The 13,808-nt window shown below is 47.5% G+C and overlaps 1 protein-coding gene across 1 annotated transcript in view; it reads right to left on the bottom strand.

The window, feature by feature from the left end:
- The window catches only part of VPS16 (VPS16, CORVET/HOPS core subunit), a 21,534-nt gene continuing 7,726 nt past the window's right edge, over positions 1 to 13,808 (bottom strand). Inside the window, exons 2-24 of the mRNA XM_011369509.2 lie at positions 6,514 to 6,602; positions 6,156 to 6,253; positions 5,939 to 6,067; positions 5,705 to 5,849; positions 5,459 to 5,574; positions 5,237 to 5,359; positions 5,054 to 5,109; positions 4,619 to 4,708; positions 4,421 to 4,515; positions 4,183 to 4,259; positions 3,591 to 3,722; positions 3,368 to 3,495; positions 3,202 to 3,237; positions 2,906 to 3,014; positions 2,612 to 2,746; positions 2,414 to 2,522; positions 2,225 to 2,322; positions 2,036 to 2,143; positions 1,638 to 1,715; positions 1,373 to 1,542; positions 1,196 to 1,292; positions 399 to 502; positions 1 to 285 (exon numbers count right to left, since the gene is read on the bottom strand). Of these exons, the coding sequence (XP_011367811.1) occupies positions 141 to 285; positions 399 to 502; positions 1,196 to 1,292; positions 1,373 to 1,542; positions 1,638 to 1,715; positions 2,036 to 2,143; positions 2,225 to 2,322; positions 2,414 to 2,522; positions 2,612 to 2,746; positions 2,906 to 3,014; positions 3,202 to 3,237; positions 3,368 to 3,495; positions 3,591 to 3,722; positions 4,183 to 4,259; positions 4,421 to 4,515; positions 4,619 to 4,708; positions 5,054 to 5,109; positions 5,237 to 5,359; positions 5,459 to 5,574; positions 5,705 to 5,849; positions 5,939 to 6,067; positions 6,156 to 6,253; positions 6,514 to 6,602 (2,467 nt within the window). The 3' untranslated portion in view covers positions 1 to 140. The remainder of the gene's footprint in view (positions 286 to 398; positions 503 to 1,195; positions 1,293 to 1,372; positions 1,543 to 1,637; positions 1,716 to 2,035; positions 2,144 to 2,224; positions 2,323 to 2,413; positions 2,523 to 2,611; positions 2,747 to 2,905; positions 3,015 to 3,201; positions 3,238 to 3,367; positions 3,496 to 3,590; positions 3,723 to 4,182; positions 4,260 to 4,420; positions 4,516 to 4,618; positions 4,709 to 5,053; positions 5,110 to 5,236; positions 5,360 to 5,458; positions 5,575 to 5,704; positions 5,850 to 5,938; positions 6,068 to 6,155; positions 6,254 to 6,513; positions 6,603 to 13,808) is intronic.

Here is a 13,808-nt window from a genome sequence, read left to right as displayed (position 1 = left end):
CACTCTAAAATGTTCCAACTTTATTTACAACCAGATCCCTTCCCACCCCATCTCCTCAGCTTAGCTCTGGGGGAGGAGCTGGATGAGCAGTGACACTTCTGCCAAGCCCAGGATATGAGGAGACATGTAAGGTGAGCCCCTCACTTCTTCTGGGTTTGAGCCCTGGCCCGCTGAATCTTGTCGGCTGTGGCACCGTCTGTGGCTCCAGTGCAGTGGGACAATACGAGGCTCAGCTCTGCTTCGTTTCGGCGCTCAATGGCAATGTCTGCAGCCTGAGCCACATCCCTGTGGTTTGAGCAGGACGGGAGATGGTGTTGGGTGATCAAAGGTACAAACCATGCCCCTCATCAGTCCACTAGCTCAGCACCCCAGCAGCACGGGGCTCTCAGCCAACATACCCAACAAGAAGTAAAGCCTTGACCTTCTGCTCAGGACCTACACGGGAGGCGTACTTCTTGGCCTCATATTTGTTGTGCTGCTTCATGCAGATCTCCACAAAGGGCTTAGAGAGGGAGGAGATGGAGGGAGAAGATAAGGCAGAGCCCTTCTGTCCTGTCTTATGAACAAAAGCCCACTGAATATACTGTCACTGTATATTTTATATACACTTTAGTGCATGTAACTCCCCCACCCATGCCCTGACACACATCTACAAGAGGTATGATCTCGACATTCTCAGGGCAGAAACAACCTAAACCAAAGATGTTAGAGCCTTGAGACCAAGTATTTCCATGCATCTAGAACACCATCCACTGTCATCCCCTCACAACAGGTGTTTCCTACCATCTCGGAGCCTATATTTTCTCTTATGGCTGTTCCACCTACCCACCACACCTCTGAACTGCCTGCCATAGAAAACAAAACCCTCAATATCCTCCACTGCCTTGCAGATGTGCTTTTCCTGCCCGCTTCCACCCTTCACCCAAATAGGACTTTTCCTTAGGCACGTGGGGTCCCCCTGTGGTCATCCTGGGGGAAAGCAGCTCATTCTCTTGCCTGCCGACATGTGCAGGCTGACTGGGGCCCATTCCCTGATATATTTAGCTCATGAACATGCACACACAGGAAGCATCCACTAAAAATTTTGGCCAGCTGAACAGATGCATGAATAGGTCATTGGCCTATCTCTGGGCCTGGTCCTCTCCCCAGGACTAGCCTCCCTGGTGGTGGGGTGTTGGGAGGGCCTCTGCCTCACCAGGTAGCCGATGGGTGATTTCTTGCTCTTAGAAAACTTCTCTAGCTCTTCCCAGTCTTCCAGAGCTGCCAGAGCGGTCAACTTCAGCCACCAGAGCCTGTGAGGAAGCTGGGCTTGGAGGTGCTGCAGGACGGGCAGGGATCCCAGGTCCTGCATGCAGCCTGGACCCTCACGTACCTCTTGTCCGGTATGCGGAAGTCACGCGCCAGCTGCTCTGCGCGCTTGTTGTGGCCACCGAGGATGAGACTGGTGACCGTGTCATGTAGAGATAGGTCCAGGAACTGACCCCCCAGCTCATCTTCTAGGCGTCGCTGCAGCCGTAGGAGACGCATTTGATCCTCTGTGGCCTGGGGATAGGAATAAGGCAGGATGAGGATGAGAGGGACAAGGAGGGAAGACTGAGAGGAAAAACGAGGAGGTTTTAGGAAAGAGTAGGCCAGACCTTGGCTGCAAACTCATTCTTGGCCTTATAGAAGGCATCAGCTGCCGTCTGCAGAGCTGCAACTCGCCCCTCAATACGCTATAAGGGCAGGAAGAAAAGCCTGAGCTCATAGTTCAAGGGACCTCAGCCCTTCCAACCCAGGCTACAGTTTTCTTCCCAGTCCCTATGCTAAGGGTCACCAGGGCCAGCCTTACCCACTGGGTGTACCACTCTGGTATCTCTAGTGGGAAGGCTAGCTCTTCTGGGACCAACCCTCATCCTGGCCTCATGCCTTCTTAGACTTCCTCAACAGTGAGGACCAGATGGGGTGTGCACCAAATATGAGACCTAGATTCCTAGAGAAGGAACCAGACCAACAGCCTAGCCCAAGGGCCCCACCCTCTCTGTGGGCCTCAGACCTCCTCTGCAGCGTAGCTGGCTCGGATGTGGAAGCTGCCCAGCTCCTGGTGGTTGTCATCCTGATTGTAAAGGTCCTTCAGCGTCTCTAGTTCTTGATGCTTACAGAACTGGGGCCGGGGACAGGTAGTCAGCAAGGCCAACTCAGGGGTTCAGGAGGCTCCAGCCCCACCCCTGCCCACTGCACACACCTGTCGGTACAAACTCAGGGCCATGGGCTGGTTCCGAAGGGTCATGAAAAAATCTCCTCGGTTCAGCTCATTCTTCAGGTGTAGCAACACCGTGAACACTATTGGGTAGTAAGGTGGGGTGGGGACTCCAGCCCAGCCCCTTGCTCAGCCCAGGGGCCCTGGTCTTGGCCTCACCCAAACCTTGCTCACCCAGGTCAGTGTCCCCGCTCTCAATAGCCTTGCTCAGTGCCAGTTTGCTCCTCTTCATCTTTAGGAGAAGGGGTACCTGCTCCCCAGAGCGTGGCTCATACTCCAACAGCTGTGGGAAAAAAGGCAGAGGAGAAAGAGCTCACCTGGGAGCCTCCAATACCCAAATCAGGGCATCTGGGGAGGGCTGAGCACCCACACCTTGATGGCCAGCTCTGTGCGGCCACAGCCATAGGCCCGCGCAGCAATGTCAGAGTAAGAGACACCAGGTGTGTCCCCCAGCTTCTGGTTAATGGCCCGAGCAACATCCTCATCAGACACGTCCTTCTGTTGCACCTGCAGAGGGAAAGGGTGTCACACACACCTGCATCTCACCTCTCACCCCACCGAGCCCCAATCAGGACCTGGTCCTTCAGTCCTACACTTCTTATTTCCTATACTTCATCAGGGCCTGAAAGTCCCTAAATGCCCTTGGACTCTGTCCTACATCCTCACCTTGTAGCATGCCCAGTGGGCCAGGATCCTGCTGACACCCTGCACTTCAGGAAGGCGCAGGTACTCACATATCTGGATGGCCAGGGGGTAAAGCCTCCGCAACACAAGCCTGGCAGGCAGGAGAGATAACGGGTACAGGGTGAGGTGGGGCAGAGAGAGGACCGCACAGCCCCAACCTGCAACTCAGTTCTCCCAAGTCCCAAAGAAATAGGTCAGGAGCAGTGACCATGAGAGCCCACAAAAGGCTGTAACACTTGCCCACCTAGAGCCTTCCCAGCACCCTTGGGCTTGCTGACCTGTCCAGCAGCACTTGGATGGTGAGTTGCTTGTATCTGCATTTTACTCGGTTAAGGATCCAGCTGGAGAATAAGCCCTATTTGCCAAGAACCTTTAGGTGGTATCTCCAGCCCCTTCCTCTGCCACCCCTGGCTGTGAACACCATTCTGAAATGCATGGGGATACTGGCTATAGGTGAGCGGGATCCCGATGTGATAGTCCCGAACGGCATTGAGCACACGCAGGTCCTGACACATGCGTACGAAGCTGTCGGGTGGAAATCTGTCGAGGAAACACTTTCCAAAGGAAGCCGCCTGAGAAGAGCCAGAGGGCAATAGAAGAGAGCTTCCCCCCTGCCAGCCCCACCCTGCCCAGTGCCCCTCCCTGCAGCCCTGCTGCCCAGGCCAACCCTGAGCAGACTCTTCTGCATGTCTGGCTGGTGCTCATGTCCTGCGGCCTCAATGCACTGCTGCACAGCCTGGGTCAGCTGCCCCAACTCCTGGATCTCCCGCAAGTACTCATCGGCCTTCTGGCTCTCTTTCTGGGGTTGAGGGGTGGAGAGAGAAAGGGGGGGTGCTAGAGACATGACATCACAATGGAGAACACCCTCACATCTGCCCCCAGCTCCTTGGCTACAGTGCAAATGGACTGATTTGGAGGGGCTGCAGAGGCAGAGCCCAAACCCCCTCAGTGCACTCAGTCTACCTGAAGCATTCAGATATTCCCCCCGCCCTATATCAGCCCACAATTGCCAGTGAGAATCCCTGAGACCCCTTGATAATAGCCCTGACTTGTGCCTGGGCTGGGGATAGTCAGGGCTCCCTGCCCCTCCCCATCACCACACGGAGGACCCCATTTCACTTTAGTCCACCTGAGCTGGCCCACCCCAACCCAGTCTGGTGTCTTGCCTAGACCCCTCTCTTCACTGGTGGCACCTGGCTGTGCCAATCAGGGGAAGGAGAAGAGTATCCTAGTGTCCAGGGAGAAGGCCAGGGCTTTACCTCATATTCCTTCTGGGCCTCCAATAGCAGTGCTCCAGGGGCCATTGAGGCAATTTTGAAGATCTCCTCGCTGGCCACTGGAGAAGAAAGATGGCAAATGGGGGAAGAGCACAGGGAACCCTCAGCTCTGCCTCAATGCCTCAATGCCCTAATGTCCTCATCCTCCTCTGGCCCACAGCAGCTGCAGTACCTAGGAACCTCTGCCCTGGGTCATGTGGTGCCCCTGTGAGGGCCTCACCTGGAACTTCATGCAGAAATTCGTGGGTGCTGCGGGAGAAGATACGGACCCCATCCAGCTCAGGTACCATGTAGGAGTCCTCATCCAGCACAAACCTGAACTTAGTCAAGGTTCTCAAGAACACCCAGAGATGGGATGAGGCAGGTGACCCCTCTCCCCTTTCCCCTCCTACCCCCACAGATATCCCTCCAAGGATACTGGATGCTCTCAGGCGCATCGCCCACCACCATCAGCCGCTTCTCCCAGGCCACTACAACGGCCCTCTCCTTGCTGTGAGGACGGCTGCACCTGTGGGCAGCATCACACATACATGTCTGAGACATACACGGGTTGATAGGCCCCACAGTCAGGTTTCTCATATCATTGCTTACATCACTTTGTCTTGGGACAGCCCTGCACATGCTTCCTGCCCCTTATCTCATTGCTCTGACTTGTCTGCTTCCCTCTTACCCTGTATTGTCAGTGCCTGGGGGCATCTCGGGCCTACAGGAGGGCAGGGGTTTCCCTCGAATGTGCACTGGCAGAGAAGATGCAAGCTCCACTTAGCTTGGCTAGTACACAGGATTAATCAAGGTATCCCAAGAAACAAGGCTATGTCCACCCCCACCCCCAGCATAACAACCCTGTCCTCACCAGACCATCTGCTTTGGGGGGGCCCGGATGTTGCAGTTGAACTCGCACAGCTTCTCCTGAAAGGATGTAAGAAGCATCACGGCCCTATCCAAGTAGTCAGGTTGAAAAGCCCCTCCCCTACCCCTACCAAATAGATCTTCCCTGAAGAAGACATGGTGTCCCTGTGTTGTCTCAGGATCACACCTTCAGTGAAGCTGTCCCCATCCAGATGTAGCCTGTGTCTGTGAAGAGTGCCAGGTGTCGGTAGGTGAAGGAGATGGCCATCTGCAGGAAGCTGCTCACACCTGGGGCCAGGCCAGGGGGAGTCTGGGGCAGGGTCAAGGAGGACACCAGAGATCTTGACTTCTCAGAGCCTCCCCACTGCCTCCCCCAACTCCTCCATTTCACTCCCACTCAGACCCTTACCACTGCAGAGCATGCTGCGTGGTCTAGAAGGTAAAGATCAGGCCCCACAGCCAGAAGAATGTGTGCTACTCGGTCCTGGCACAGTGTGGTCCAGCATGAAGGTGCACTCTGCAAACCTGTGGTCAGGAATAGGACAACCTCGGAATAACCAGAGCCCATAGCTTCTATCTCTATTGATCCCACAGTCTGGAAGCACATCTGTAGGCACTGAATGGCTGTCTCTGTCTCAGGGGTGTTGATGCTCACCTGGCACTTCTGGCATTCGGCGGAGTTTGAGGTCACTCACATTGGCACTGAGGGTGAAGCGGTGGGCTCCTGTGAGGATGGCCACTCCAGAACCAAACTCAGTATGGAAGATCCGGGCATCTAGAACCCGGTTTTGGAGTACCTCCTGGGGAAAGGGGCAAGTGGAGAGGGGCCTTGAAGAAGCCACAGAGTCAAAGACTCCATTCTTTTTCTACAACCTCCTGTGGCCCCTACATTGCCCATGCTGAAGTGTCTCCGGAAGTCACCATGAAGCCCATAAACCAGCACTACACCGTCTTCCTGCACGCAGAGTAGCTCCTCTTCAGCTGACCAGCCTAGGGATACCACAGGGCCACTCTTCCACTGCAGAGGAAAAGAAGTTCCTGAGGCTATCTAGGGACACAGGAACCCTGCCCAGCCCCCAGCCTCAGGGTGGGCCAGGGATGCTCACCAGCAGACTGGCTAGAGGCATGCCAGAAGCAGAGTAGATCTCAAGTACTGGCCGTACATTGGCAGGCTTCTCCTTCCGCCAGGGGTTCCTCAGCAGTGCTTCAGATGGAGAAGAGACCTTCTGTCCTAGCTCACCAGGCTAGGCCCAGCCCATTTGAAGCAGGCCTCATGAAGCAGCATCTCAGGCCCATCCCATATGAAGCAGGCCTCATGAGAACCATTAAAAGCATCTCAAGCGGGTGGGGAGTGGGGGAGGGTGGCATATGCTAGTAAGAACAACCCAACAGCAAGACCCCCAGGAATCAACAAACTTGACTTCATCCCATGGTCCCAGAGCATGCAGTAGCAGAGTGACATACCAATGGGGCCTCCGTAGGGTGCAGCGGCCACCAGGCAGTCCCTGAGTTCCTCCTTCAGGTCCCAGTCCATGCTGTACAGCTCATATTTCCTGCCCGCAAAAAGGCAAACAGAAATTAGCCTCCTCATGACCCTGTATCCGAATGGAATGAGCCCCAGAGGAACCCCTGAAGCCTCATTTGTCCTCCACAGGAAAGCTGAAGATGCCTCCCGGGGCAGGAAGGGGGATGATGACTAGAAACAGCTACATGCATGTTTAAGGACCGAAGGCAAGAGAGCAGAGGCTGTTGACAGAGAAGGATGTGGTTCTTGGGACAAGTGTGCAGAGATGGCAGGAGCTCCTGGGAGAGGAAGGCTGTATGGCAAATATCCAGGTCACAAACTGACTAGGGTGGAGTGGCTGGCTTGGGCCTACATTAGCAGGAAATAAAGCCTTCTGAGAGGGTCTCTTAGGGTAGGCAGTTCTTCTTCTATTTCTGGTTCTTAATACTGAATCAGGTTGTGGGCTTTATAGCCAGGGGTCCAGCTCAACACTAGTTAATAAAGAACTCAGTGTTATAGGTACTGAGTTAGCAGTGCCTGAAAGAAATCAAAGAGGAGCTCTTTAGTAAGTCCAGAGCTGGGGAGAGAGACCTGGGTTAGAGATGTCAATCTGAATACTCAGCTTATGGGAGGTAAATGAAATTGCAATCTGGCACAAGATGACTACAATCTGAGGTGTGCACGGAGGGTGTGTGCTGTACGAGAAGACTGAGTAGGAGGCTTGAGGCAGGCCATCATTTGATGGCTGGAGGCAGGAAGAAGGGGACAGAGAAGGAGTGGGCACTATTCCAGGATGCCAAGAAAAAACAATGTTTAAGGAGGATGTTTCGGCTGGTATCGTTTCAGGAGCCTTCCCATTAAAGGTCAGGAAGATCCCCACAATTACCTTCTATTTTACATTCTTCTTGGGGCTCTAGACAAAATAACTTAACAACAGTTTTTTATTTTGGAAGAGTGAAATTACTACTATTTACAAATAATGTGATTGTCTACTTAGAAAACCTGAAGCAGTCTATGGAACGATGAATAAAAGAGCTCAGTTGGGTGAGCAACAATCAATATATTTTCTATACCAATTAATTTTCGATACCATAGCAAGAACCAATTAGAAACACAATTTTAGAAAGATCCTAATCATAATAGCGATAAAGCTACGATACCCAAGAATAAACCTAATAAAAATTATTACAAAATCAAATCAAAGTGTACTCAAAGATATAGAGACATGGAAAAGTATCCCAAAATGATCTACAAATGCACAGAATTGCAATAAAAATCACCTCAGTTTTTTGCGGGGAGGGAAGCACAAATTGCCTACAGTTTACCTGGGGTAAAAAAACAAATCATCTGAAAGAGAAAATACTGGAAGATATTTAAGAACATTTGAAAATATGAGAACATATACATATTGGATTTCAAATATACTATATAATACTAAAGTGAATTAAAACTGTTGTTTTGGCACAGAATAGCAAATAGATCAATGGAAGAGAACAGAATCCCAAAAAAGGCCTGGTAATTGAGCATGTAATAAAGACGGCATTTCAAATTGGTGGGAATTGATACTTGAAATGAGACAATGGGATATATGGGAAGCATCGCAATAAACACTATTTCATCATTTAATTTCTATAATAAAATATTTTCCGGATGGAATTCAATACTTAAATGTTAAAGAAATAAAGCCACATCAGAAAAAAATCTTGAGTATGTTAACAGTCTCCAAGCAAAAACAATTTCTAAGCATGTTGTAAAACCCAGAAGTCACAAAACAAGACCAACATATGGGACTAATAAAAATTTAGACCTTCTGTATACTTTTATATAAAAAAAGGTGAAAAACATCACATATTTATATTTGCTTCCATTTGAAAAAAGAAACTAATAAGATTTATAAAAATCTAATAATGGTGGTTACTTGTAGGTAAGGGGTAGAATTAGCTGAATAGGGGCAGGGTGGGAATGAGACTGAGTTTTTAAACCACATTAATGGTTATTTATTAAAATAATTAACATTTTAAAACTTTTATACATTAAAAAAAATCCACCAAAAAAAAAAAACCTAGGAAGACAAAAAATGTTTGTGACACATGTGAAAAAGATACATTTAAAAAAATACAAAAGGCTCTAATTTATTTTTTAAATGAAAATAAAACTAAAAGAAAGAAGGTCAAGGACTATTTCGTACTACTTTGTGTGAAAATATTTAAAAACTAAACAAAAAAACTTGAGAAAATATAACCTAATATTTGTACAATTGGAACTATAGTAGTCTTTCAGAGCAAGACACAAAACCCAGAAATTATCAAGGAAAACACTCTTAGATTGTTTGGCATACTAAGCTGCAGCTCAGTATGAACCACATAAACCCATTTATGTAATTAAAAAACTGAGCACATATTTTTGACAAGCATAGTTACATATAATCACATGAATGTTTGTAAATACATAGAAAAAACGCTCAAAGGTCTTCATACTAAGCCAGACAGTGGTTACCTTTGGAGAGGGTGGTTAAGTGGGGGAAGGAGGTAAGGAAACTGCCAATTTATAGGCTACATAATTTTGTATTATTTGAATTTTTTATAACCCATGTTTTTCTTTTTGACATTTTGTTACTAAAATCATGAATGAAAATTTGATGAGAAAACAGATTCACACAGGCCTAACATGCCAGTTACCAATTAATTGCTGCTCAACTCCAAATTCACGCTTCAATGTTTAAGGGACAGCATTCTTTTAAACATTTCTCCTTCACAGTGAGTGTGATGTTAAGCTTTCTCAGTAGAGGGTGCTGGAGGGACGCTGCATGAGGAAGGGGCTCTCTAGCCGCTTCCAGCAGGGCAAAGCCAGCCAGCAACCAAGGTGTGAGGACACCTAGGGGTGATCTGCCCAGCCATGCAGCAGCCTCGAAGGCTTGCCTGGACTGGTAATCACCTTCCCAGGGCTACCTGGATAGATACCACATTCCTGGCCTCCTGGCCATGCCGGGCCATAGTTCCTCTGCATGCCAAGATGTCTGCTATGGCTGTCCTGCCTGCCCACTCGAGTATTTCTACTGATCCCCTCTGCACACCCATGCTCTCAGATACTGGTTGTGGTGCTCCAGGCTACCTGCCTGCACCAGCTTCCCCACTCCTCTTGCACACCCCCACCCCTGGCTGCCAGTTAAAATTCACCTGTGCCCCACTACCCCTGAACCCCAGAGGGTTGTTCCTTGCTTGCCCAGCAACCGTGGACCAGCTCTGGCTTGGGCATACTAGTGAACTTCTCTGCCATCCTGTATATTGCAACTATAATTTCTCCAACAGGGTCTGAACCCCAGTATGGGGAAGGGCGCCCCCCTGCCTTCCAAATCTGTCCTTCCTTGGGTACTCTCCCTCAGCTCTAGGCTACCATATACAATTTTATTATATCCTATAGTCTTTATCACAGCTTAATAATTCTTTTTTTCCTATTTATTTTAAATTTTTAAAAAGTTAGACATTTATACAATCCATGAAGTGATCCTAATAATTCTTTATACTTATTAAACTTTGCTTAAAACTCATAACTGGACCCAGACTGATATAGACTTGGCACAAAGAGTGGTCCCAGGAGACTGACGCCTAAAGATGGGATTTGAGGATTAGTTTGGTTGTGTGCTTAAGCTTGAGAGCAGTGCTGAGCTCTCTGCCAACGGAAATGGATGTTAGTAACCCACTGCGTGCAGTGGCATCACAATTAATCAAGCCTGCAGTTTTCCGTGGTGAAATGCCAAGTCAAACATGTATTTGGGTGTGACTTCTGTGCTTGGCTGTATAGCAATAATGATTATAAGGGCTGTGGTGTGGATGGATTATTTTGAGTGCATTTGAACATTTACAAAGAGAAAATGACAAGGTTGGGTCTGTTAATTTTCAGCTCAAGTCATGGTCTGAGAAGCAGAAAGCTTCCATAACACCCTTAAAAGAATCTCTTATTTATTGTAGCCACAGGCTACTACTGCTGAAAGTCAAACACAAAATTTAATTGTGTGGAATGTTAAATTATAACAGTTGAATTCACCAACACACTATTTCTTATGTGAAAGTTAGGGCACTGATCAAGAAAGAATGGGATCCTGAAACCTGAGAGATATCTGGTTAGAGCGAGATTGACAATCTTGCACCCTCAAGTCATTCTGAGCCATCCTTACAAGTAAAAGTAGTTTGCCTTCCTGTGTCCAAGGAGACTAACCTTCCCTGGCTTGAAAATCCTGTGATGATCTCAACTAGGGTAGATGTCTTGGGAGCGTCTCTCCCCAAGGCTGACCTGGCTAACACTAGTGCTGAGTGGCTAATCTGTCAACAGCAGAGACCAATACATGGCCCCAATATGGTACCATTCCCTGGGGAACTAGCCTGCAAGTTTACTACACTGGACCTCTACCATGATGGAGGAAACAAAGATTTGTCCTCACTGGAATACATATACGTTCTGGATGTGGATTTGTCTTCTGTATCTGTAATGCCATTGCCAGCACCCACCTTCTGTGGACTTATAGAATACCTTATCTTCTGTGGTAGCATTCTGCAAAGCATTGCATCTAATCAAAGACATTTTACAGCAAAGAAAGTGCAGCAGTGGGCTTAGGTCCATGGAATCAACTAGTCTTATCATATACCTGATCATCCAGAAGTGGCTGGCCCAAATTTACTGTCGAGCCAGTTATAACACTAATTGGCAGACAGTATCCTAAAGGGATGGGGCTCTATCTTAACATCTCTGATGTAAAGCTTATGCTTTACTATTATATGGTGTTGTCTCCTCCAGAGTCAGAATACGTGGAACCCAGAATCAAGGGGTGAAAGTGAGTGTGGCTTCTCTATTACACTTACCAACTCCCTTCGAAAAATGTTGCTTTCAGTTCCAGTCACTTCGAGATCTAAAGGTTTGGAGAGCTTAGTCTCCAAGAGGAGAATGTTTCTACCAGGGGACACAAAATTGGGTTCATTGAATTAGAAGATAAGGGCACCACCTTGCCATTTTGGTCTCCTTATGCCATTGAACCAATGGGCATAAGAAAATGGGGTTAATTTACTAGCTGAAGTGTCTTCTCATTTTGGGAAAGAGTATTTACTTGTAAGAAGGATAGTGGTAGCTTCTTAAACAGGAACATAGGGTTGTTTTGTTGCTATGAGGGAGTTTTAAAAGTATGTAGAGGGTGAACATGGAAGCTGAGCAGCCAAAGGGTGGACTGTGTCAGTTATCAATTTATTGTCTCTCAAGTCCAAATTTACCCTCAATACGTGTTCCACGATGAACTAGATGTTAACCTTCTCAGGAGAAGGCATTGTAGGGACACTGCAAGAGGAAGAGGCTCTCTGGCTGTTTCCGGCAGCTGCAAGGTCAGTCAGCAGTGTGGGTATGAGAACACCTGGTGGTGCTCTGCCCCAAACATGAACCCAGAATACGTAATCCATTGGTGACCTCACAGCCTTGGCCCTGACCTGCATCTATCTTCCTGTGGCTTTCTCCATACAGATGCTGCAAGTTCCACATCTCTGGCTCACACTGGTGCTCCAACTCTCTGTGCAAGCCCATGAACCTGGTCCCCAGCTATGGCTCACTAATGCCCCATCTGTGCTAAGGAGGACGCTTCCTGCTCGCTTAGTGACTGTGGACCAGCTCTGGCCCAGGCAAACCAGCAAACTTCTGTGCTACCTAGTGGACTGTAACTACATCTTTTCCATTGAGCTTAGAACCCCAGCTTGGGTACGGAACCCCCCTTCTAAGTTTGCCCTTCTTTTCTCCTCAGCCCTAGGGGAGGACAGAGTTTTATTTTATCTTATAGTTACTTTGTTAGCATAGTTTGAGTTCTTTACATGAAACTTCCCTGTTTAATCACTAGTTTCTGTTTCCTGATTAGACGCGTACTGACATAACCAGTGTAGCATCCCTCAGACACTTGTCACAAAAGGGGAAAATATGATGTTACAACGGAGCCATCAGCATCGAATACACTTGTTAATGTCAACTTCCCTCCTAGCAGACAACCTGATGTAATGCTGACTCAGGTGTAATGCAGTACGAACACCATGGCATCACCAAAAAGCATTTCTGCCTAAAACGTTCGATCTGAATCTAATTGAGTCTTTCGATCAAACAGTTTCAGAAAATACAGGCTATGACAGAAAAAAGTTCAAAGGCAGCAATGGCACCAATCCAGAAAGTGACTTGGTCTTTCATGAAAATAAAAGGTAGGGGTGGGAATGTGGGTAATAACGTTCAAGTTTACAAGAGACTTAATTAAGAGTGGTAAGCAAATGAGTAATTCTTGCTTGGGTCTTGATTTGAACAAAAATTTAAAAAGACAGTTTTAAGACAGCTGGAGAAGTCTGAATAAGGACTGGTTGTTAAATGATATCAAATGTTGATTTTGTTAGGTGTGAAATAGTATTGTAGTTTATTGGAAATAGTCATTTTTAAAAAAATAATGCACACTGAAGTTATGTCAGTAATTTACTTAAAAATACAGTATTTGATTGAAAGACTCTGTCTAGGGTTTGTTAATTTTCAGCTCAAGTCGTGGTCTCAGAAGCAGAAAGCTTCCATAACACCCTTAAAAGAATCTCTTATTTATTGTAGCCACAGGCTACTACTGCTGAAAGTCAAACACAAAATTTAATTGTGTTAAAAAGTGTGTGTATTTTGGCAGGGAGGGAGAGGTGAGGAGAGAATGGCAAACTGTTGATACTTGTTGAAGCTGGTGATGAGTACATGGATATCCACTACATTATTTTTACTATATTGATGTGTATTGAACATTTTCTTATAAAAGAGTTTTTAAACTTCCAAAATAGTTGAAGCAGATATTGCAGCACAATAATTTTTAAGCCTAAATGACGGCTATGGATGTTTATTCTGCTACTTTGTTGTATATTTGGAACTTTTCAGAGTAAAGGTTAAATACAATTTCCAAAAAAAAAAGTAGGGTTCATCTCTCTCAATGCTCCAGGGAGTCAAGCTCAGATGAGACCTGAGCTGCGACCACTGCAGTAACTGAGAACAGGGTGGTCAGACCAGAGTGAGTGGTCAGTGGGAAGAGAGAAAATGCAAGCAAGTATAGACTGCAGATTTCGGACCTTTCAGGTGGAGAAGAAAGAAAAGGGGCAAGGTGGAAGGATCTGTTTGTTTTCTGAATAGGGAGGTTTATTTTTTGTTAGGATGAGATCTGACTATACTCGAAATATGGTAGGGAACACTTGGGAGGTACAGATGATGGAAAACAACGTAC

Source organism: Pteropus vampyrus, unplaced genomic scaffold, assembly GCF_000151845.1.
Source record: "Pteropus vampyrus isolate Shadow unplaced genomic scaffold, Pvam_2.0 Scaffold7, whole genome shotgun sequence".
Lineage (NCBI taxonomy): Eukaryota > Metazoa > Chordata > Mammalia > Chiroptera > Pteropodidae > Pteropus > Pteropus vampyrus.
The sequence above is the reverse complement of the archived record's forward strand: the minus strand, read 5'-3'. Positions and strand labels throughout refer to the sequence as shown.